Source organism: Pezoporus occidentalis, unplaced genomic scaffold, assembly GCF_034315485.1.
Source record: "Pezoporus occidentalis ecotype Australia unplaced genomic scaffold, CSIRO_AGI_Poc_V1 ctg233, whole genome shotgun sequence".
NCBI lineage: Eukaryota > Metazoa > Chordata > Aves > Psittaciformes > Psittacidae > Pezoporus > Pezoporus occidentalis.
This window is the reverse complement of record NW_026914212.1, coordinates 89,765-113,367: the sequence shown is the minus strand read 5'-3', so window position 1 is coordinate 113,367 and position 23,603 is coordinate 89,765. Positions and strand designations below refer to the sequence as shown.

The window sequence follows — 23,603 nt, the reverse complement described above, 5'->3', positions numbered from 1 at the left end:
ACGGGGCTTGGAGCAACCTCCTCTTGTGGAAGGTGTCCCTGCTTATGGCAGGGGGTTGGAACTGGATGAGCTTTAAGGTCTCTTCCAACCCAAACTATTCTATGACTCCGATTCTATGTTGTCACTCAACAACACCTCTTTCTTTCTGAAGCTTTCTGACCATTAACACTTTTGCTAGCAGCTTCACAAGCTGTTCTCCCTCCTTGTGCTGAGGATGTTTCATCTCTGCTGCATTCCTTGCACAGCTTTTCACAATGTTCCTTATGTTGCTTATTCATTGTCAGCCATTAGCCTCCACTCGTCCTTGCCTTAACTCATGTGTCTAAATTCCCTCTTTTATCTGGCGATATAATCCCCGTGTTCCATTCAGGATTTCTGATGCTGCTCACTGTTTAATGCTGCTCTTTTTGATCAGCCACCAGGGTAAGGGACATGGTGCTTAGGCCGTCCTCTCCCTTTGTATTCTTCTTCAGCTTCCTGCTCTCGGTTCTGCAGTTCACCTCCAGCTCTTCCTTCAGCTCTTCACCCTTCCCTGGACTGGTTAGGGTAGGTGTAATAGCTACTAAACCAAATCACGGACTTGCTTTGTTTCCTGTGTGTGTGAACTACTTGAAACCCATTTGAGTTTCGTTAAAAGCCCAGTTAAGGGGTTACAACACTGCAGAACTCCCCAGAGCACATTGGCACATGGCTTCCCAAAACAGTGGATGTGTGTCTCTGGAGGGACACAGTGCCCCGTTTAGGCACACACTGCACCACTGCTGAGAATCACCTGACATGGTGCTCAAACCCAGCACTACCAGAAGCACACGCATTGGCGCCGGTGGGTGCATGCCAACATCTTCATGCAGGCTGCTAATTTTAGGTTTTACCCTTTCCAGTGCCCCGGAGATGCTTCCAAACCCTCCAGAACCACTGACCTCTTCAGAAAACATTGGCCTAAATGCTTTACAAGTGCTTTACATTGTTAAAAAAGCATTAATGAAGCTTTATGGAAATGAGTAATGTTTAATAATCGGCTTCAGCTTCTCGGGCAGCACACAACTGCTTATTTTGGGAGAAGTGCTTGGTGCAGCTTGAGAACCAACAGCCAATCCCCCTGCCAGCAGAGGAATGAACACCAGGAGGATGTAGTAGCTCCTCAAGTATCCCTAATTTCAGACATCCTCGGTGACGTTGGCTTTCTGAACTGGCAGTGCCTGGCTGTGACTGCACGCGTACATGTGCACCTTATGAAACAATTGATTGCTCAATGAGCATTTCTAATGAGTGTTTTCCTTTTAAATGCTCCATTTGCCCTCTTCACAGGAGGCATTTTTGCCATGTTCAGTTTTTATTGGTGTAAACATGGTCCTTTCAGGTAGCTCCTTCAAGCCTAGTTCAGAGGTATCCTGCCCCTGTTCTCATGTTCTCCCTTCCTAGGAGTCATTCCTTGAATCCCTTATGTTTTCTGAAGTGAAATCTATAGTCAGATTGACCCCAAGGGTTACAGGCTCAAAGGACCAGGGCAGATGAGAGGATGTATCAGGTAAGAGGTGTATTTTAAGCATGACGTTTTTCTTAAGCCATATACTGATCAGATTTAATGTCTTTGTAACAATTGAGACTTCCGGTTATTAACCATTTTTATATTGAGTTATCTCAGCACAGCTGCACTACATGAGGTGAAGGGTTTCTCTTTGCTGTTGATGTCATTTGGGGTCCTCCTTGCTTCCCCAGGCAGAGGATGAAAAATGGACTGAATGGCGTCACCTCTAAGTAAATCTGTGAAGTTTTGAGTTTTCGCTTGACAGGACAATGGTTGAAGGTTCCAGTTGTTTAAGATCTTTGTGGAAATAATTTCCATTACAAAATCAATCACCATTTCCAGTCTGTTTTCAGAAACTTTGCCTTTTAATTGCTAATTCTGACTGTTTTGTGAAGCTGCAATTTACCTGACCTCAGGGAAAGGCAGAGCTGGCTCAGACTAGGAAAATCTGAGACTGGTTTGCTCCAGAAAGGATCAATCCGGAGTCCCAAGCACCTATGAAGCGTTCACAAACTGTGTAGATAAGGCCCTCAGTGACATGGGTTAGCGGTGGCCTTGTCAGTGCTGGGGCATGGTTGGACTGGATGAGCTTAAAGGTCTTTTCCAACCTAGCTGATTCTGTGATTCTTGATATACTACTACACCAAGTAAAGAGCACTATCAGCTACTGCACAGAGCACAAGGCTGCGCATGCTTCCCAGGGAGGGCCTAAGGAGGCAAAAGGAGGCCAGAACACTGTGTAGGTTAATGGAATCATGGAACAGTTTGGGTTGGAAGGGACCTTCAAAGATCATCCAGTTCCAACCCCCTGCAATGAGCTGGGACATCTTCAACTAGCCCAGGTTGCTCAGAACCACATCCAGCCTGGCCTTGGATGTCTCCAGTAATGGCGCATCTAAAAAGTGAGGATATATCATGTCTGGGATTGATATCTAACACTTAGGAGAGCAAAGGAGGTGGTGGATAATAAGGAATTGGCGGTTTCTTCTTTCCCTCAGCAGTAAGGCGCAGGAGGGAGAGTCATCCTTCTAGGAAGGAGAACGCTGCCGGTTACCTGCCTATGCCAGCTCCACGACATTGAACAAGGCCTCATTTAGCACCCGGTAATGAAGTTAATTCAAGCAGGCACGTCCCTGCCCTCACCACGCTGCCCCACGTTATGGACTCGCGAGTTTGCTGGTGCTAAAGGGCAGAGCAGAAATAAATTTCCGTACTCCAGGCATGTTCCACCAGCCTGTGCCGGAGCGTGGGCCGGCGTCCAAGTGCTTTGGGTATGAAGTGAATCTGAGCTCCGGGACAGGCTCAGACCTGCTCTTCAGATTGCACCGCGATGACAACAGGGTCCTGCTTTTTCATGCGCAGTTGACCGGCTGCCACCGCTGCGACTGCCGGCCGCGACAGGAGCACCCTGCGCACCCCGGCCGGAGCTAACCTTGGCTGCCTGTGCTTGGCAGGGACGGGGAAGCCCCGCTTTGTGCTGCTGCTTGAACAGGAGCTGGCAAAGGTTTGTTGGTTGGGAGCTCGATACGAATCAGGGGAAGCCGTGGCGCAGGCAGACAGAGATGCTCTTGAGAATGATGTTTTTGCGTGCAATAGTTCCCTAGTTCCGGTCATACAGACTGAGCAGCTGCACAGCGACACAGCGCTTTATTTACTGTGGGGCACGGCTCTTGCGGGGGGGTTCGGTTGGGCCCACCAAGGGGGGGGGGGGATGTTAACCGGTACAGGTGCCACCGCAGCGCACGGCCCCCTCCCCACGCTAAGCCCTGCCGAGCGCGCGGTGGGGAGCGCCGGGTGTCCCCGCCGTGAGTGCCCGGTTCCGGGCCGCCCCGGGCGGGACTACAGCTCCCAGCGCCGCGCGGAGCCGCCGTGACATCATGTGCTGTGGCTCGGCGGTCACATGCCCCGCCGGCCCCTTTGTTTTGAGCGGCGCTGGCAGCGCGACTGGCCGCGGCGGAGAGGCCCGAGCGCACCTCACTGGATCGCACCGCTCCGCTCCCCTCTCCTCTCCTTTCCCACCGACCCGACCTGCCCCGACCCCCGGGCGGAGGCTGCTGCGGGCGCAGCGCGGCGGGGCCCGTTCCCGGCTGTGAGTGCGGGGCTGGGGCAGCAGCACCGCGGGGAGGGGCGCGGGGCTCAGCCGAGGCGCGGCTGTTGCGGGGACGGCTGGGACCGTTACCCGCCGCGGTGGGGACGGCGCGTCCATGCCGGACAGCGCGGTGCGACCGCTGCCGCGGCGGGGAAGGGCGAGACTGGTAGCGCCGGTGCCCGGGACCTGTCGGCTGATGTTGTGCATCCCCCACTGCGTGCGGGCAGCGGGGCGCAGAGCGGCGCGTCCGGCCGGCCCCGGCCGAGCGGGGTTGGGGGTGCTGGTACCGGTGGCGGTGCCCCCCCGCCCCAGCACCTTGTCCCTCCGCGGTTTCGTAACGCCGCGCTACCCCGTGCCCCTTCGGTGTCCCCCCACCCTCCCCGCACGGCGGCGTTGGGGGCCTTGCGGGCGCGGATTGGTCGGAGCGGTGCGGGGAGGCGGGGCCGCGGCTCAGCACCGCCCGGGGATTGGGCAGGGTGGGGGCGAGGGGAGCTGTCGCTAGGGCGGCTCGGGGTGAAGGTGAGCTGGAGGGCGCGCGTGCGCGCGGCGGCACCGGGCCTGGAGCCGGTGGCTCTGCGCATGTGCGCTCGGTAACTGAGGGGGGACACCCTCGGGAGAGGGGGTGTTGTTGCGCTGAGGCGGGTTCCGGTCCGGGTCCGGCTCCCTTTCTGTTGCCGTCTCCGGCCTCTGTCCCGTGGGCGCGGAGCGTCCGGGTTCGTCCCTGCGGTGGCTGTGAGGCTGGCGCGCTGCGGCACCGCCGGACAGCCCGGCCTCGCCGGTGCCTGCGGTGCTGTCGGTGCGTTTGCCGCGCACGGTGTTTCCCCCGGCTGGGAGCCGCGACCCGCCGGTGCTGCCGCTTCCAGCCCCGCCAGTCGCGGAGCGGCAAGGGGGCGGGCAGTCTCCTCCGAACTGGTCGGGGTCTCTGGTTTGGCTTGGGGGTGCTTTGGGATTGTATTTAGTTTGGATGATGCGTTGTTCCCTTATATAGAAAAAAGGGGCAGTAGCATGTTGGGAATGCTTTGGGGTAAAGCTGTAGGAATAGGACCCTTGGGGAGGCTCCCACATGGCTGCATGTTCAGAACCCCACTCCTTTAGGGAGAGGCAGTATCCCGGGGTTGGGACGCCAGCCTGACCTATGAGGTCTGTGTTCTGCCTTTCCCGAGTGCGTGTAAAGCTGACAGTGATGTCCCCTCCGTGCAGCGCAAGGACAGCACGCAAGGCTCGTGTGCTTTCCCCTCCGGTGGGGGCACGACCTTTCCACTTGCAGAGAAGTCACCTACGAGTTTGTGTGCAGTTTAGAGCTGTTCTTTTTGCTGCCTGTTTTTGTGTGGTTTTACATCATTCGGAGTCTCACTTCCGAATCAGTTCCTGTTTTTGCTGGGTGACTTTTGAGGGCTTTTTCTGTGTGTCATTAACTCGGTTACTGATGAATTTTGGCATTCAGAGTTTGTTTGTTTGTTCTAATTGAAGTAGTGTCTAACGTTAGAATAAACAGTTTCTACAATGCAATGAACTCCTTACTGTGTCAGTCACCTTGGTTACTTTGATTTCTTGTTTACCACTTTATGTCCTTAAAGACTTCATCTTAAAGGCATTCAAATCCGCAATTTCTATTGTAAATCTGGACTATCTCTTTAAAACCAACAACTTTATGTTGTTTTTGTTTTTCTATTGCAACAAAAGAAGGAGGAGAAGTAAAGGCTGTGCTTCTGTCTGGTGGAGGGAAAGGTTATGGGACTTTCCCTCTTCCCCTCTCTTGAAAAGAAAACAAGAGCACGTGTTGTGGTTCAGCCAGTGCATTGCAATAGATCCAACTGGGAGTTTTTCTCTGACTCTTGCGGTAACCCAGGCATCTGAAATGAAGCACATCTGCAGACCCTGTTGTTATCTGAAATCACACCAGAATTACTAGAATAGGCTAAACCTGAGCTGCAGTTCCCATGCTTCAGAATGAAAATACCCTTTATTTAGTTAGTTCAGCTGCATTGGGGGTGCTGTTATGAGCATCGTACAGCTAATAGATGTGACTGCTCTGCAGGCCCCACTATGCCAGCGGTGTCCCCAGTGCCATGAGGGTGCTGGGCTGTGCCGGTGGCTCCTGCCCTTCCTGGGGCAGCTGCCTGTTCTAGCGCCTTCTTTTCTCCCTTTGCAGACGGTCACTGGTGCGGCCACACAACGCAACTGCCTGTGCTGACGTGACGCGGCAGCAGGCACGGAGTGAAAGCAACCTCCACTGGCAGCAACAGAAGCCCATCTCAGCCTCAGGTATCCCAGACTGGTTTGGGTTAGAAGGGACCTTAAAGCTCATCCAGCTCCAACACCTTCCACGGACAGAGACACCTTCCACTAGAGCAGGTTGCTCCAAGTCCCGTCCAACCTGGCCTTGAACACTGCCAGGGATGGGGCAGCCACAGCTTCTCTGGGCACCCTGTGCCAGCTCCTCAGCACCCTCACAGGGAAGAATTTCTGCCTAATCTCAGTCTCCCCTCTATCAGGTTAAAGCCATTCCCCCTTTTCCTATCACCACCTGCCCTTGTCCAAAGCTGCTCTCCAGGTTTCCTGTAGCCCCTTTAGGCACTGGAGCTGCTCTAAGATCTCCCCTTCAGGACCCTTCTCTTCTCCAGGCTGAACCAGCCCAGCTCTCTCAGTCTGGCTCCACAGCAGAGCGGCTCCAGAGCAGAGCTGCTTCAGCCCTCGCAGCATCTCCGTGGCCTCCTCTGGACTCGCTTCAACAGCCCCACTTCCCTCTTGTGTTGTTGCCCTCTCAGCTGGATGCAGGACTGCAGCAGGGGGGCCTCACCAGAGATGGGTAGAGGAGGAGAATCCCCTCCCTCAACCTGCTGCTGGTCACACTCCAAGGATGCAGCCTGGCATGTACTTGTGAAACTACCCCCTGAGGGTGAACTTTGCAGTAGAGCTCTGAGCACCTGATGAGTCCTGCACAACCTGATAGCCAAGGGTCTTGCCCTGACCCTGGTTGTGTGTTTCTTCTGCTGCTTTCCAAGAGTTCTGCTAACAGGCATGTGGCATGCAAGTGACAGGCAAACAGCTCTACCAGAAAGCTGCTGTGTCCAGAGCTGCGGATGACGGCAGAGGGGTAAGATACATGAGGATGTTGTAGGAGGAGGAAGGAGGAGTTTAGAGTACATAAACATAAATTGCATAGGAGGATTTACTGATGGAAGGTGATAGAGCAGGTATTTTATAAATCTCATTTACTGGCCTGTGAACTGGGCTCTTAGGTTATTTCTGAGAAACATCTTGAGCAGACAAGCCATGGACATGGAGGAACCTGATCTTCTGGTGCATACAGCTTAGTTTTGAGATGTGCAGGTAACGTTGGAGCCGTGTCTGCATTTGTATATAATTGTTAAAACCTGTTGATAGAAAGTGTGATTTGCTTTTTTTTTTTCCAGCTTTTTTTTTTCCATGGGTAAACTCTCTGGTTTGCTTAAGGTCTGTCCTTGCTGATCCTCGCTCAGGCAAGTGATCCAGTGCACTTTGTGGGGTTTTGATATAATAATTCCCATTAGTTGTTTGGGCGGAAAACCTGACTGTTTCTCTTTTGCTTCATTTCATTTACTGACAAGATCTCAAATGTTACAGTCTCTAAATGATTGATGCTCCATAGTGCAGAGCCTGTTGGCATGTGTAAGTACCTTCATATGCACACACACAAGGTGCAGGCAGGTACACCTTCCTCTGTGTGTTTCCCTCCTTTGCAGGCTAAGCGCTTGACTTCAGGCACAGATTGCCGTCTGCCTTTCCAGAGTTGAGGTTGAACCATGGGGCAGGCAGCTGGCAATGGCTGCCAGAGCAAGGTTTGCAGGAAGGCCCTATCAGATCTGATAGAGCCAAACATGCAGTGGTGTTACTGATAGTCTTACAAAATTACTTTGGTTAAACAAACCTACAGAAGTAATTTACTGTAGATAGAAACTAAAGCATAGTCTATTCAAAAGCAGTAATTTCTGTGGTGGAGTGTGATTCTTTTTCCTTTCCATTCTCTGCTTTGTGAATTTGCAGTATTTATCCCCTTGATTTGTTTTTTTCCATGGATTTTTTTTAGTTCCCCATTTCTTTAATCCTTTGGGACATTAAAAAAAAAATCATTTGCTGACCACTAATTTTGTGCTGTTCCAAACACAAAGAGACATTGCTTCCTTTAGTGAGCAGTCTTAACCCAGAGCCTTTATTTCTGTTTATTAGTGATTGCATCATGTAGTGTCTCCTCAAGTCTTAACATCTCACATAATGAGATTTCATCTTGAAGGCCTTTATTTTTCTCTTGGTTGCTGTATTTTGCTCTTTTATGCAACAAACCAGTGTCTTACTTGTGATTTCAGGCTAACTTTGCTTTGGAAAAGCTCCATTAGTTTTAATGGCATTCTTCTGATTTAAATCTGTGACACTGGAATCAAGCCTTTAGCGTTTATGTTTTTGTGGGTATATTTCCCCCTGCTACTGCTGGTGCTTCGTTTCTGCTGAGTAGTGTGGAATTAATTGCAGATAAAGTTCACTGTAAGGGTTAGAGTGTTAAAGCTGGTGAGGAGGTGGTGGTTGTTGTTGTTGGTTTTGTTTTTCATCTAGCTTGTGTCATTCCAGGATAGAGTGGTTGTGAAATGCGCTGGATAGAGTATCAACTACTGATAGACTGTCTATTTCTGCCTCTTTAAAATCTCTCCTAAGCAATCAGTTATTAGATAGGCTCATTGCAGCAGTGTTTTCCAGGCATCCAAGTGACAACTGATCCTGTTTCAATGACAGTTAAGTATTTTTTAGGGTAAATTAAGTATTTTGTAGGGTAAATGAGCCATACCGAGCACCTACCTTGTAAATACGCTTAAAAAAATTTATATGTAAAATGATGGCTTTAAACCCTCTTTTCTCAATGAGTAAAATGTACAGCACACATGCTCTTCTCTTGCTCTTGGTTAAGATGGTGCCTTTTAAAGCTGCTGTGTAAAAAGCCTGTTTAAAAAAAGCCTGCTCATTGTGTTCTATATTAAGCAATGATGTAGGCAGACTTGGATGGGGTAATTGCAGTCCTAAAGATGCTAGCACGTCAAGAAATGGCATTGCTGAGAGGAGCCAGTGTTTACTGACTGTGTAAGTGGTGAATGAGGGAAACTGAATACAGCCTTGCAGAATCATGACAAAAACTTCCATAAACTTTAAAGTAATTCTGTGCATGTCCTTCTAAGACATACAGATAAATATGACATGCATCTGGAATGTTACCTGTGTCAGCCTCACTGTATTTTTGTGGACGTTCATTTTAGAGCTCAGGAGTGACAAAAAGCCCTATTGCTGGTAGGTCGGTGGCTCGCATCACCTCTAACACGCGCTCTCTGCCAAGTCAGCTGCATTTCCTTATGGACTTCAATATCAGCATGTGTTAACATTTGAGTACTTGATTTTGGCAATGTCAGCGCTCTGATAAATGTGAACATGTCTGCGTGCAGGGGAGAACGTCGTACACTTGTATGTGAAACTGTAAAGTGTTTGAGCAAACCTTCTGCTAGTAATTATTTGCTAGTAGTACTGTGGAAAACAGAAACTTTCCTTGTCCTCAGTAAAAGTTGCCTTTTGTTCTTATTTCCACTAGTTTTGTACAAACAAATGCAGTTCTGCTTTCATTCTGTTTTGGGTGCTAGCAGTTTACATTAATGTTTAATTTAATTTTAGGCTATTGGACAACTCATTTTTAGATGCTGGGGTGAACAGGTGAAAACTTACAGACAAGGTTATTCATTGAGATATCTGAATGTTACTGAACACTTAACATTGTAAGCCTTCCTAATATATTTATATATATTGGAAGCAGTGATTTTTGTTATAACTGAACTTTTACTTTGGAGGTTTCGGTCTCCTCTTCCTTTCCCCCTTTCGGAGTAGTGCTGTTACACATGTATTTTGAGGCTCCAGCTGAAATTTTCTCATTTGGAAAGAGAAAACCCCAACCTCTGGATCTTTATCCAGGAAATCCTTGGCTTCTGTCAGTCAGATGACCTGCCAGAGGCAAGATCCCAGTTGGGTTTTTATCTTGAACACTAATCAAGTGGTGCAGGGACATTCAGAACTCGCCATCCAGAACACGTGTTCTATGGGTATCCTTTGCAATTAATGTGTAGCTGAACATTGTCCTGCGCAAGGTCATTTGCCTTGTGATACTGTGTCACCTCTAGTAAAGGCCAAAAATAATCACAGTTCATAGTGACCAGACAAGTGTTTTGTCTAATTCTCATGATGAAATTAGGACTGTACCAGACTGAGTACTGAAGTGTTTTAATTTTTCAGACCGTAGCACTGTGAAGGAGAAGCTCTGCAAATATTTCTCAATGACTCTATAGCCAACTGATGTAACAATGGTACTAATATTGGGACGCAGACTGAATAGAGAGGATAGCGGGATACGAGATTCCCCTGCCACCAAGCGGAAAGTGTTTGAAATGGACCCAAAGTCGTTGTCAGGCCCTGAGTTTTTCGACTTCTCCTCGGGATCATCCCATGCCGAAAGCATTCTCCAGATCTTCAATGAATTCCGAGACAGCCGGTTGTTCACAGATGTTATTATCTGCGTGGAGGGAAGGGAGTTTCCCTGCCACCGAGCTGTTCTCTCAGCCTGCAGCAGTTACTTCAGAGCTATGTTTTGCAATGACCACAGGGAGAGCAGGGAGATGCTGGTGGAGATCAATGGCATTCTTGCTGAAGCTATGGATTGCTTTTTGCAGTATGTATACACGGGCAAAGTGAAAATCACTACAGAGAATGTGCAGTATCTCTTTGAAACATCGAGTCTCTTTCAAATCAGCGTTCTGCGCGATGCCTGCGCCAAGTTCCTGGAAGAACAGCTGGATCCTTGCAATTGCCTGGGCATCCAGCGCTTTGCAGATGCACACTCGCTCAAGACACTGTTCACCAAGTGCAGAAACTTTGCTCTTCAGACATTTGAGGATGTGTCCCAGCATGAAGAATTCCTCGAGCTGGGGAAGGATGAGCTTATCGATTACATTTGCAGCGATGAACTGGTGATCAGTAAGGAGGAGATGGTGTTTGAGGCTGTCATGCGCTGGGTGTACCGGGCGGTCGAGTTGCGAAGGCCAGTTTTGCATGAACTTCTGACACACGTCAGGCTCCCGTTGTTACACCCGAACTACTTCGTTCAGACTGTGGAAGTGGACCAGCTGATTCAGAACTCCCCAGAGTGCTATCAGCTGCTGCATGAAGCCAGGCGATACCATATCCTTGGAAATGAGATGATGTCTCCCAGAACTAGGCCACGCAGGTGAGGAATTTTCTCTCTCTCCCCTTATTTCTGTAGCAGAAGGATGTAATTTGCTGTACAGGTGTTTGATAGACACATGCCCAGAAACCAAACGTCTTGCAAGTGATTCTATGTCCCATTCTGGAGCCACTGCGGTTACACTTCTGTACGTAAGTGAGTCTTTTTGCACAGATTATTGCCATGAAAGAAAGGACTGTTCGGGTAAGTGAACTCATATTGCCTTGCATGTAAAATACTTTCTAAAGGTTCATGTTTGCTAGGTGAGATCTGAAGTTAGTTTGTTCAACAGCAGTGACTTGAAAAGAACTGGCTGTGCTATAGCAGGTAAACCATCCCATTTCCCAACCTTCTTTTTATAATGAAGTGATGGAAGTGTACAGCATACTATAAAGGATGGGGATATATAGTCAAAGTGTTCACTTGCTACATCACAAATACCTTACAGATGGAGTAGTACAGGGATTTGTAGTAGACAACAGACAGCAGAACAACACGTTCTTTGCTGAAGAAACTAAATCTTGCATTTTTACAGAATTACAGAACAGTTCCTGCAGAGTTTCATGCTTATTCTATGACATTTTAATAATTCAGAATTGCTGCGACTTAATAACGTGTTACACAAATGGGTGTCTGAGGTTGTAAGAAGAAACGAGGAAGAGTCCATTAGTGGCATTTATGAGCAATGGTGGTTGTGATTCATTTCTTCTGAAAATGTCTTTCCCCAGCCTTACCTCCCCATGAAGGCTGACATGATAGCTGGTTTATTGTTAACTCCAGCTGATTTGAGCTGTAGTTATAAAATCATGTGTTATATTAAGGTGATGCAATGAACTGAGACAGATTGTGTTAGGAGTTACTCTTTGTTTACTCTTAGTCATATGTGGTTGCTGTACAGTCACTGTGCACGGAACCTTTATTGTTTTTGGCATGTGTTAAAGGCTTGTTTATGGGGGAAAAAAAATTACTTGGTGAACATTTGCCCCATTAGTGGCTTTCCAGTCTTCAGTCCTGCTGTGAGAGAAGCCCCGCTGCCAGGTTCTCTAAGCTGTACGCTGCCATGCAAGGTCTTTGAAAACTTGTGGTTCATGGCAGTTTGGAAACTGGTACACTGGTAGTTTTGAAGGCATTTCATACCCTGAGTGTGGGCCTTGGGGAGCGAGTTCAGACCAAAGACCTCCTTGTTTCATGAGCAATGGGAGGGGGGCTGTATCTTGTGTGGGCATCTCGTGTGGTGCTTGTTCTATGCCTATTACTCGGTGTGATAAAGAAAGCAAATCCTCTCAGACCTAACAGTTTTGTCCGAGTGCATGGTGTGTGTGTACTTGAGAATCTCAACAGCCTCAGGGTAGTGTTCTAGGTTATAGATCAATTAACTTGCCTAATGCAGGGGATTTCTGAAGCTGGAGAAGGGAGGAGTTGTTTTCAGAGTTTGTGGGGTTTGTTTGCTTTACTGCCAAGCTTATTAAACTGCACTGTGATTCGAGTAGGCAGGAACAAGAGAAGTAATTTACAAAGAGAAAAACTGGCTGACCTCCCAGCAGCAATTTTTTCCCCTTTTCTATGTTACATTCATGGAATAGTTCTTTGTCATTTGTTTCTGTTGCCTGGTTGATCCTGTTGCCTGTAGCAAAGAGAGATCATGTTTTAAAACAGTTACCAGGTCCCCTTCCCCCATCTTGTCCTCATGCCTTTTCAAGGCATTTCGGGGGGGGGGGGGAGTGGAGGAGCAGACACTCGAGCTCTTTTCCTTCTTTCTTGCATTCCTCAATTTCTTTTTGTATATAAACTGTTGCTAAAAGGAGTCAGGCTGCAGGATCAGGAATTCCCACACCAGTGGTTTTACTGTTTTGATTGTGATTGCTTGTGTATGTGCACACCTCCAGGTGAAGCGGGTTCTAACCAATTGTTTCAGAATAACAGTGTGGAATGCAATTTGTAGTTGGTTTTTATTTTGTTTTTCCTTTCTGAAGCCAGTGAAGAATTCCCTGAAGTAAATCAACGTTTAAAATGCATTCTAACGGTTGCCTGCTTGCTGTCTTCCCACTAGGCATGTCTGTCTGAAAGACCTTTTCATTTACTTACAACAACTTAGTGACATCTTGAGGTTGTCTCTCATGCACTTTTTAAGTCTGTCTTGTCCCCTGCTGCTTGTGTTGCATGGCAGATCTCCAAGTTGAGATCAAGCAGTAAGCAATAACACATTTTCATATACAAAACAAGCTCTACCTACTGTGTGCTTTGAATTATCTCCAGATTTTCATGTACCTGTGAATTCTTCAGTCACACAGTTTCTGTTAAGCTGTCTGGTAACAATATGTGAGTGTTCTCTTCAATTAATTAGAAGTTACTACATTTATTCATTCTAATGCATCCTTTTTTGTTATAATGTAGCCCCTCGGCTTTAATGTAGTCCCTTATCACACACCCCCCCCCCCCAGGAGATGAGTGTTTATTTCACTTTATAATCTGTCATCCCATTTACTGTCCAAAAGTGAACTAAAAAATAGTAGTGATTTACCAGAGTTCTGAAATTTGTCTGCCAGACTGAAATTTGAATGTAATGCGTCTGAACTACTGCAAGTACTTCATTCCAGCTGACGCTGTGTTGGCTGGCGTTCTCACCTCATCTGTAGGTCTGCATGTAACTCAGGACCCTTGGAAACCTGCTCTTGAGACTGCAGGGGATTATATGGCACTGTGGGCTGTCTTCCACCCCCCCTTTTCTATTTTGTGCACCTCTTACTGAGAGGAGGGTGTCTCCTGGAATCTGTCTGGTGCCTGTTTTAGCTCACCTCCGTTATTCTGTTCACACTATTTCTTCTGAGGGCTGCAAGGAGGACTTTTATTATGTACCCTCTGTCATTTGCAGTGTTTTGAAATTAACCTTAAACCCTGTAGAGTGCAAGGCTCCTTCAAGGAGACCTAACAGACAGAATGTTTCTTAACTGAAGAAAGGATGCAGTTAGATGGGTACTAAAATGATGGGGAAAAGTTTCGGTTTTCGGTGGATTTGAAGTACTGTGCTAAATGAATATTTTCATTAAAGAGCAAAACTCCATCATAGCAATGAACAGAGTTTTCCCCAGTCAAAGATTTTGGGTTCATTCAGTGTTAAAATACAGGTTGATAATCTGGTACAGTAAGATTTTCAGTAAGCAATGGAGGCCTTGATTCTAATCTAGAAATTAATCAACAGTCTTCCTCCATACATACAGTTAGCTGATGTATCTGGGCTTGCTTTTAAGGCAAATTGAGATGAGTACCTTGCTTTTAAGGAAATTCTTTTCCTGAGTGATGCTTTCTGGCACAGGAACTTCCCCTCTCTTATCCTTTGAGAGATTCTTTTCAGAGTTGTTCCTCAAAAAACCCAAAACCAGTAACAGTAAATACATAGAAACCAGGAAGGAGCATGACTTGAGAGCTGAGCAGCTGAAGAGAGTGTTTCTTCTGACTAGTTCAGGTACGTGAGTATGCTTCCTCAGTTACCTATCTTTGTTTGTGTAAGCTTACATTTAGCTTACTTAAATGTATTACTTGCCTATTTAAAATTCTCTGACTAGAAATATATATGGTATATTTAAATCATGGTCGTGACCAGGAGATATAGAAGGGCTAACTGGTTTTATTCCTGATGTTTCAAACCAGGGAAATGTCATTGGGATGTATAAGTTAATATGTACATAAGCTCCCATTAGGAAATTTGAGGATGGATCGTGCAACTTTTATCACAAATGCAGTCATAATTTGGTTTTGGTTTGGGGTTTGTTTGGGGTTTTCGGGGGGTAAGGGGAGTGGGGAGAGAACCGCAGTACTTAGCAGTAGTATGAATAAGATCATATACTGGAATCAGAGTTAAAGCAGGACACAACAAAAAGGTTTACCAAAAATAAGATTAATCTTGCATTCAGTTTTACCTAATTAATTTCAAGCAGTCCTTGAAATAACTGTATCAGTGCAAAATCCTTTCTGCTGAAAATGCCCTAAAAAGAAAGCATTTTGACAAACAGTTGCTAGACATTGTAAATTTGAGAGGAGGAATGAAAGTTGGTCGTAGTTTGATTGCATGTCAAAGATGATTAATTCTCTACATTCAAATGTGGATTAACATAATGAGTTCTGTTATTGCTGTGAACAGAGTATGTATAATGCAGAAGCATTGGGTTAACAGAAGGAGACTGAGTGTGTGGAATATAATTTAAAGGGTTATTTGTGTACATTGTAGACTAATGCTTATTTTTTTCATACAGAGTTTTAGGTTTTGCTTTAGGCTTGAATTCTTATTTCAGCTTCCTTAATGTTTTCTTCTATCACTGCACTTTTTCACTTTTTTAACTGTTTTTTTTTTTTTGGCTCTAAGGTCTCTTTTCCCTTATTTTGGTGATTAAATGCCTTTTTTTTTTTTTTTTTTGGCCAGTAAAGAACCTAAACCTTTTAAAACTGAATAATCAAGCAATGTAAAGTCCTATGAATTATGTGATTGGGAAGGGTTCATGGGGACTGGTTTCATTGTGACTGTTCACCTCACTGTCTGGCCTCACTTGAACTCTGTTTCTGCTATCTCTAGGTACACAGTCAAAGGAAAAGTATTTCTAGAGTAAGGGTTTTCTGTATTTAATTATTTGATTTTCACACAGGATGTTGTGCAATGCAGTTCCACCACTTACAGCACCTTTCTGTGTGGTAACCTGCTGTGTGATGAGACAGCTGGAAACAGTCAAAACCTCTCTTTGCTAAATGACTCTTTCTTTGCTATAGAAGTTAATGCTAAATAATAAACTTCCTTGTTTTCACACAGTTTGAATACAATGGTGTTTGGCCTCCATGTACTACTAAATATCCTCTACATCTGGGTTTTCTGTGTTCTCTTTTCTAGATCAACTGGTTATTCTGAGGTGATTGTTGTTGTTGGAGGCTGTGAACGAGTTGGAGGGTTTAATTTGCCATATACTGAGTGCTACGATCCTGTAACAGGAGAGTGGAAGTCACTGGCTAAACTTCCAGAGTTTACCAAGTCTGAGTATGCAGTGTGTGCCCTGCGGAATGATATTCTTGTTTCAGGTGAATAATCCTAAAAACATTCAAGGCTTTGTCTTTTCTTTGCTATGTGTTTTGTTTTGTTCTTTCTTTGTAAGTAGTGTTACAGATCTTTGTACCGTTGAGCTTCCAGTAGCTAGCCTGAAAGTCACTTTGTCAGTGGTGACCACCAGCCCCAAACCAATTTCACTATAAACTGTCTATAGACTACAGACTGTGTTTTCTAGGACTTTTGCTTGGTATTAATTGACAGGTTTTTACAGCTGATTCCAGGATATCAATTGTACTTAAGGAGACAAGTTTCTGCTCCTTAAATACGCTGCTTTAAAATATACTAACAGCCTGTTTGCAGCAACAGTTGGAAAAATCTGAAGCAACAAATCCCAAGCAATCTTTTCCCAGCAGCATTCTCTTTGCTACAAAACATGCTGTATTCTGGTTAAACCACCATATGTCTTGAGAGCAGCACAGCAGTGGTGCCTTGCTGCTGACTTGCTTCTATCATATGGATTCCCAGACTCCAAAATTAAAACAGTTTAAGCTTCTTCTCATGGTGGGAATGTAAAATGGAAACAAATTCCTTTTAGCACCTGAGTTGGGGATCCATTTATAGTAGCCTTTTAGGGTGAAATGAGCAATAGCTGTAGGTTTTTAAACTCCTCTCATCCCATCTTTTAGCTAGGGTAAATTTATAGGGTTCAGCTAATGGTTTAGACACCAAGCCCCATGTATCAAACAAAAAAATTGTCTCCTCAGATGTGCAGTACCTGTGTCATTTGAGCAAATTGTAAAACCATGGAGATTATAGAATCATAGAATAGTTAGGGTGGGAAAGGACCTTAAGATCATCTAGTTCCAACCGCCCTGCCGTGGGCAGGGACACCTCACGCTAAACCAAGATGTACACGTGAACCAAATAGAGGAACAGCTGGGGTTATGTATGTGCCATGAGGCACACAAACAGTTAAAGAATTCCAATCTCAAGAAATAATCTGAAGGGATCTTAGCATATTTCTGGGAGAGGCACACATAAGTAAAATAACTTGTTGTATGTTCTCATGTTTGAAATTCACTGAAACTGATTTTTTTTTCAGTCAGTTTGTATGAACATAGATACATCTTTATTTTACCTAAAAACCCCATGAAGTTTTCATTGCTTGCTCTACAGAGGTCTGTTAATAGTTAAAATATCTCATTCAATAGTGAATTTACTGAAATTGGCATATTTTTTGTTTTCCAAGGTGGAAGAATCAATAGCCGGGATGTTTGGATTTATAACTCTCAACTTAACATTTGGATCAGAGTTGCCTCCTTAAATAAAGGCAGATGGCGTCATAAAATGGCTGTTCTTCTTGGTAAAGTAAGTATGTTAATAATGGTTTTATAGTGGGGATGTTTGTATGTAACAAAACAGTGGAGCAAACATACATAGTATTCAGCACCACTTAATATTACTTTGCCTTGACATAAAACCACTGGTTGGGATCAACTGCCCATGGGATTCTGTTAATGAAAGTTAGGAAAGATGCAGTATCCCTTGGTATCTGTGGTTAGGGAAGCCTGTGGTATTCCTTGGACTTCTTAAAGGTGAGACTTGCAGCTGATGCAAACAGAGGGAAGAAGGTAAAAAAATAATAAGGCCTGCTTCTTGAATATGAGAGAAGCAACAGGAAAGTAAAGGAAAGAAAAGCTTACAGGCTGAGAGGAAGAAATAGTTCTGTGAGCAAGTATGAAAAAGGCAAAACTCAGAAAAGCAAAGGTGAATTCAGATGGATTCTTGCTGTTGCTGAATTTAATACGTAAAAAGAGAAATGCAGAGAGATGCCTTTTGTAACAAATGGCATTCAAACAGGAAGTTTCTAGCTCAGTATTAAAAGTACTATACTTTGGACATGTGTTTGCAATGCTATTGCACACATGACTGAATGGAACTCTCCAGAGAGTCTTTAGGTGTTATTTTTAGACAATACCCTTCATCCTTCTCCTCCTGTGTATAAATTAAAAATAAGAGGAAAGTGTCCCTTCACAAACCTAGCAACATTAATGGTTCTTGCAGCTTTAAATTTAATTAAATTTCATCTTTAAATGTAATAACTACTCTAAAAATGAAATGATGATAGTTCTCACCACTTTGCATTAGGTATATGTTGTTGGAGGATATGATGGACAAAACCGCCTCAGCAGTGTGGAGTGTTATGATTCGTTTTCTAATCGATGGACAGAGGTGGCTCCCCTTAAAGAAGCTGTGAGCTCTCCAGCTGTCACCAGCTGTGTTGGCAAACTCTTTGTGATTGGGGGTGGTCCTGATGACAACACGTGTTCTGACAAGGTGAGCTAATTGTATCTGATTGTTTCTTTTATCTATGGTAAGCAGTATTCCTGGTTTAAAAACAGATCAGAGAGAGATCTGTTTTAACTGTTCTGTTGAATGGAGTATGGAAGTACAGTAATACAAAAAAGAACAGAGTAGAAAACGTTAACTCAGTAAGATGCTGTTACTTCAGATGCTGGTCTTCCTCATGGGTACTCTCATTGGCTGCACAAGTTCTGTGAATTCTTAAACTTGAATGTTAGGAAAATAATGTTGAACATAGTGCGTATGTAGACATTATTGATATATAGACCTATATTTATATTACCTTGATGTTCATGGGGGGATATTGCCCACCAGGTATTACTGCTTTGGCTCTCCTTGTATAACTCTGTGGGTGTGCCAGGTTAGTTTTTGAGTTCTGGTTTTAATCTGAAATGCATGTATTTGCTTTCAGGTTCAGTCTTACGATCCTGATACTAATACTTGGTTGCTCCGTGCAACTATCCCCATTGCAAAACGATGTATTACAGCTGTGTCTTTAAACAATCTGATCTATGTTGCTGGTGGGCTTACCAAAGCAATATACTGCTATGATCCAATTGAGGACTACTGGATGCATGTACAGAATACATTCAGCAGACAGGTAATTAACACTAAAAAGCCTGCAGACATCTGAAAGGTATTTTTTGACATAAGTATCTTGGCATGAAATGAGTATACTTGTTTAACCCCGTTAAAATGGCATCTGATTCCATTCTTGCTATACTTCATCTATGTAATTGAAGCTCATGCAGAAGAGGAAGCTTCTAAGCCAGTAGCATTCAGCTGGCTGTCACCGTTAGCAAGTCCAGGCTTCTTGCTTGAGAGCTGTTACTGTTGGAGAACAGTGTAATAGTGTAATGAATGATGTCTTAATTGTATAAAATCCATCTCTGTCAAGTTCTACTTCATGTTTAGACTCAGTTTAGGCTGACGATAGTAATGTCCATATAATTGATTAGAGCCTTTCAGGCAAAAAGTACTGAGGCTGTTCTTACAGGGTGAGAAAAAACCCACTATATAGCACAGAGTGTCTGACTTAAGCAGCAAGAGCAGTATCACTTCCACACATGGAACACTGAGTAGAATTTAAAGCTGTGTCCCCATGGTAGTTTTGCTGATGTTTTTAAAACATCAATCACATGCTCTATGGTGTCCACCTTAACAGAAAGGCCTTTTTGCTGGCCTTCCCTCTATTTCTCTGGTTTGGTTTGTGTTTTGTATTTAACAGAAGATTTTTCCATGCCTGCTTTTAAGGAAGAAATAAAATCCTATCTCTTTGCTTCAAGCAAGACATAGGGCTGTCTTTTTCTTATGCACTCTTTTCTTAGTCATAACTCTTTTCCTTTCCCCTGTTTGCATCCCTCTTCATTATGTTACTTCTCTGAGGTGCCTCTCCTTGTTATCATTTTTTGTATTAATACTACCTACTGCGGCCCCTCTTCTGCAAACCTTTGTTCCCTTCTCATTTCCTTTTCTCAGATGTTTAACTGGTAAGTGCAGAGTTCAGCTGTGTTCCGTTGTATCCCTTGTCTGAGCTACGTATAGTGAAGGCCTAGACCTGAAATAGTCTTTTCTGAGGAATTGTGCTTCTGATTTCCCCAATTACTGCAGAAAAATAGGATTTTCTGCATTGCCCCTTCCAGGAGGGAACAGTAAAAGCCAGTCTGTTTACAAACTGTAGTCACAATGCAATCCTTCTGCACTGGGAATTGAGGTACTGCTGTTTAAATAATCATGTATTTCTTTGTGTATTTTGAAACAGGAGAACTGTGGCATGTCTGTGTGTAATGGAAAAATCTATATCCTTGGTGGAAGACGAGAAAATGGTGAAGCCACAGACACTATTCTTTGTTATGACCCTGCAACGGGCATTATCACAGGAGTAGCAGCCATGCCCAGGCCAGTATCATATCATGGCTGTGTGACGATTCATAGATATAATGAAAAAGGCTTTAAACTGTAGTTTTTTCTTGGAAAAAAAGAAGATGGCACGAATGAAACCAGTGGTCTGCTGCAAGACAGGCTTTTTAAAGATTCCTGGAGTGGGAGAATGTCCTTTCCCTGCCTAAGTGTCATATGAAAATTATATCCTGTGCCTTTAGGAGAAGAGTTAATTTAACTTGCAAAACAAGTCTGCAAATCTATCCAGTAACCAGAGTTCAGTTACATCTACTGTGGGCTCTGATGCAAGAGCAGTAACAATACATTGTACTGGTGTTCAGAAAGTTTGCCCTGTGTGTGCTTAGTAATTAAAATCTTGGAAGCTTTTTGGGGAAAGTGCCTTCACAAGCATTTGTGCCTGTGTCCTAAGAAGCATTATCTGCAAGGTGTTTCAGGTTCTGCTAATTGGAAAAATACACGGGCAAGTAAATTCCAAAGAAACATCCAAGATAAGTACCTACAATTTAAAAGCTTACATAATTATAGTTTATATGCACAGCATTCTTACAAGCAGATTACTTGCCTTAACTAAGTAGATTTTATGTCAGGTCATACATGGTTTGGAATTTAAACAAAACCAAACAAAACAAACAATATGGGACAGAATCTTTGAGGAACATGTATTTTTTGAAGGAGAAACTGGTTGTTTAGTGAGCCACTGCAACTCACTGCAGTAACAATCATGTACCTTAGCACTATGGGCCTTATTTGTAGTGTTGCTGAACATTCATCAGAAGTACAAGGCTACATGACATGGAAAACTAGTGACCACTGGGGTGTAGGCATGCATCTGTGGAGCAAGTCTGGAATCCCAGTTTTTAACTTTCTGAATAGTAGTGGCTGAAGTCTGAAAGTTACTGGGTTTGCTCTTGGCTCACTGCTAAGTGTCTCTAAACTATTCAAGAAATAAAGGATCATGACCTCTGGATTCTACTGCTTTTTTGAATCACATTGTAAATTGCCTCATGATAGATGCATCCTACAGCTTATAAATTGGTCTTTCGGATATCTCATCTGCAGAGATGGCAGAGTACCTGCCAAGTATTTCTTGGCCTTTCTTCAGACAATCACTTACTCTAGCACAGTTAAACTACTGTATAAGCTGCTTGGCCACAGATAAAGAAGTTCTGGAAAGGTCCCTCCTGTCACCAGAAAAAGTATCTGTGGACATGTCCACATAGCCATATGAGGAAACTCCCACATGTTTTGGATAATTTTGAAGCTTCAGAATCGCCTGTATTTTGACATACACACACACACTTTTTTTTTTTAAGTAAATGTTTTGGGTTCTTTTTAAGTCCTCCCTAGGTTTCTGTACTAGGTCTCTTTATTTCTGGTACACAGTTGTGTAGTTGAGGCACAAGTTCATAAAAACTGAAACAGCACTTGAGAGTTGGAAAATGCATAGGATTTTCTGTGTTCCAATTTCCTGTTAATCACCAAAATCCTCAGGAACTGCCTTTCAAAGGAATTCTGAGGACAGCAGCCAGTAGGGAAGTTGGTCAGTGCCAGGGCAGAAGGAAAACATAAGGCCACTGCAGAGACGCCTCTGGCCTCAGGGTTCTGGTCCCCATGCTTGCTCAGGAGGGTGAAAACAAGCACCATCTCTGGAATGTTGTTTGTTCCACTGGACTATCCTCATTGTTTGCTCAGAGTATTTCTTCATGAGATGGAAATTCTGACCCTCAGTGAAGCTGTGCCAAACTGGGAGTCGTCACTTTGAGTAACATATGGTCATGACTTTTAAAGAGCACTGGGAACTGCACTTAGTGATGCATTAACTTGTAACCTCAGGAAAGGACACAAACTTGAGTTTCTGGCTGAATACCAAATGTTGCTTTGTATATGTTAAGAATACTGATAAAATACAAATCTCTGCATATCAGTGATGTAATTAGGAATTCAGTCCCTGAGCATGTACATTCACATTGCCCTAAAAAGAAAGTCTCTTGAGAATGTAAGACAAATGAATTTGATTAATTAATCTTTTTCTAAGTTTCTTGTGTTCCTGCTCACCAAATGTTCCTTTGAAAAGGTAATTTCACTACCCGTGAAAAAGGTCCGTTGATAGCAATGGTAATTGCCCAGTAACTGATGCTGTGTACTAACACTGTATATAACTTGTGCCATCATTGTAAATGAACACATAAAAAATTGTAGGAGCACTTAATTAGAGGTGCAATTTGAGAAATGCTCTCCTTTGATTCCCATCTTGTTTGTATTAAGACTTGTGATATTGATTGTCATGCTAAACTATTTTGAAATATTCTTTATTCTGTAGGTGTAGAACAATGTCATTTATGTATAGGTATCTTTTAATTAATCTTGTTTATAATACTGCACTACTCTGTAAGTAACAAGATACCGCTTTCCATGGGTTTGAAGATTTATGTTAGTTTTGTTGCCTTTTCTTAACAATTTATGTACAGTTACCTATTATTTTGAAAATGACAGTGTTTAATGAACCAGTAAATGCAGAAATGTAGCTGTAGAAGAAAACTTTGCTTAGAATTCTTGAGAACCTGTATTCAGTGCTGAACAGTTACATGTGTGGAGCATTGCTAAAGTGGCAGTTACTCATGCAATGATTTCCTTGCTTGTTAACTCTGTAAATAATTTGCACTTACAGCCTGCTGTGTTAGAAAAGTTATTTTTTAGAGGCACTAGAAAAGAACAATTCAACTTTGGTTTAATGAAAACGTACCATTTTTCTAAGAAGGATGCGTTAATTTGGAAGTTGCATTCCTGAGCCACCTGTTCTCTAATGCATTTCACTTGGGTATAAATGAATTCAAAGATTTAAACTCTCACTTTTATGCATATCTAACTGCTTACAGTTCATGGGCTTGAGCAGCATGTGGTTTCTGGTTGTGGGTTTTGGGATGGGGTTTTCTTTTTTCTTTGTTTTGGCTAGGAGAGAAACTTATTAATGCCATCTAATATAATCAAAAGATTTCCATCATAAATGGTAGTGGATTTGGTATCTATGAAGTAGAGATACCCGCACAAAGATGTAACTGCAGTCTAACTATACATGGGCTCAAGTATCTCCAAAGTGACACCGAAAAAGTAAATTCAAGAGCTAATAGTTAACTCCACTAAACAGATAATTACCTCTTAAGCATTTCACTCTTAAAAAGAAATGAGAGTAAATGTTTTTCTTCTCCATTTTGATGTGCACTTCATGAATTGCATCCTTCTGTTCCTAGCAGTATGATGTTAATTGAAAGTTGATGCTTCCTTGCAACATGGCTTCTAGAAAGTTCTGAATAGATAAGTTCAGGACTATAATACAATGCAGCGTACAGCCACCTGCTTTTAGATATACCACGCATTCCGTCATTTTACAGCCATCAAGCGTGTAACA

The 23,603-nt window shown here is 43.8% G+C and overlaps 2 protein-coding genes across 5 annotated transcripts in view; one reads left to right on the top strand and one right to left on the bottom strand.

The window, feature by feature from the left end:
* Positions 1 to 23,603, bottom strand: part of PLEKHB2 (pleckstrin homology domain containing B2) — a 469,993-nt gene that overhangs the window by 380,383 nt on the left and 66,007 nt on the right. The gene's annotated exons all lie outside the window — the stretch shown is intronic.
* Positions 3,375 to 22,862, top strand: KLHL24 (kelch like family member 24). Of its 4 annotated transcripts, XM_062621754.1 has the most exons (8): positions 3,375 to 3,617; positions 5,770 to 5,882; positions 9,918 to 10,905; positions 15,779 to 15,963; positions 17,181 to 17,299; positions 18,080 to 18,268; positions 18,708 to 18,896; positions 20,058 to 22,862. In XM_062621754.1, exons 3-8 carry the CDS (start codon positions 9,986 to 9,988, stop codon positions 20,256 to 20,258), a joined length of 1,803 nt encoding a protein of 600 aa, XP_062477738.1. In that variant the 5' UTR covers positions 3,375 to 3,617; positions 5,770 to 5,882; positions 9,918 to 9,985; the 3' UTR covers positions 20,259 to 22,862. The 4 variants fall into 4 exon arrangements, with proteins under 4 accessions (XP_062477738.1, XP_062477739.1, XP_062477740.1 ...); XM_062621755.1 differs by lacking the exon at positions 3,375 to 3,617 and having other exon boundaries at positions 5,666 to 5,882; XM_062621756.1 differs by lacking the exons at positions 3,375 to 3,617; positions 5,770 to 5,882 and adding an exon at positions 8,448 to 9,208 and having other exon boundaries at positions 9,935 to 10,905.

Excerpts from the sequence above, each read along its gene's own strand:
- KLHL24 (XM_062621754.1), top strand. The coding sequence starts at position 9,986 with ATGGTACTAATATTGGGACGCAGACTGAATAGAGAGGATAGCGGGATA. Across the intron at positions 10,906-15,778 it reads CCCAGAACTAGGCCACGCAG|ATCAACTGGTTATTCTGAGG; the intron begins GTGAGGAATTTT and ends TCTCTTTTCTAG. Across the intron at positions 18,897-20,057 it reads AGAATACATTCAGCAGACAG|GAGAACTGTGGCATGTCTGT; the intron begins GTAATTAACACT and ends ATTTTGAAACAG.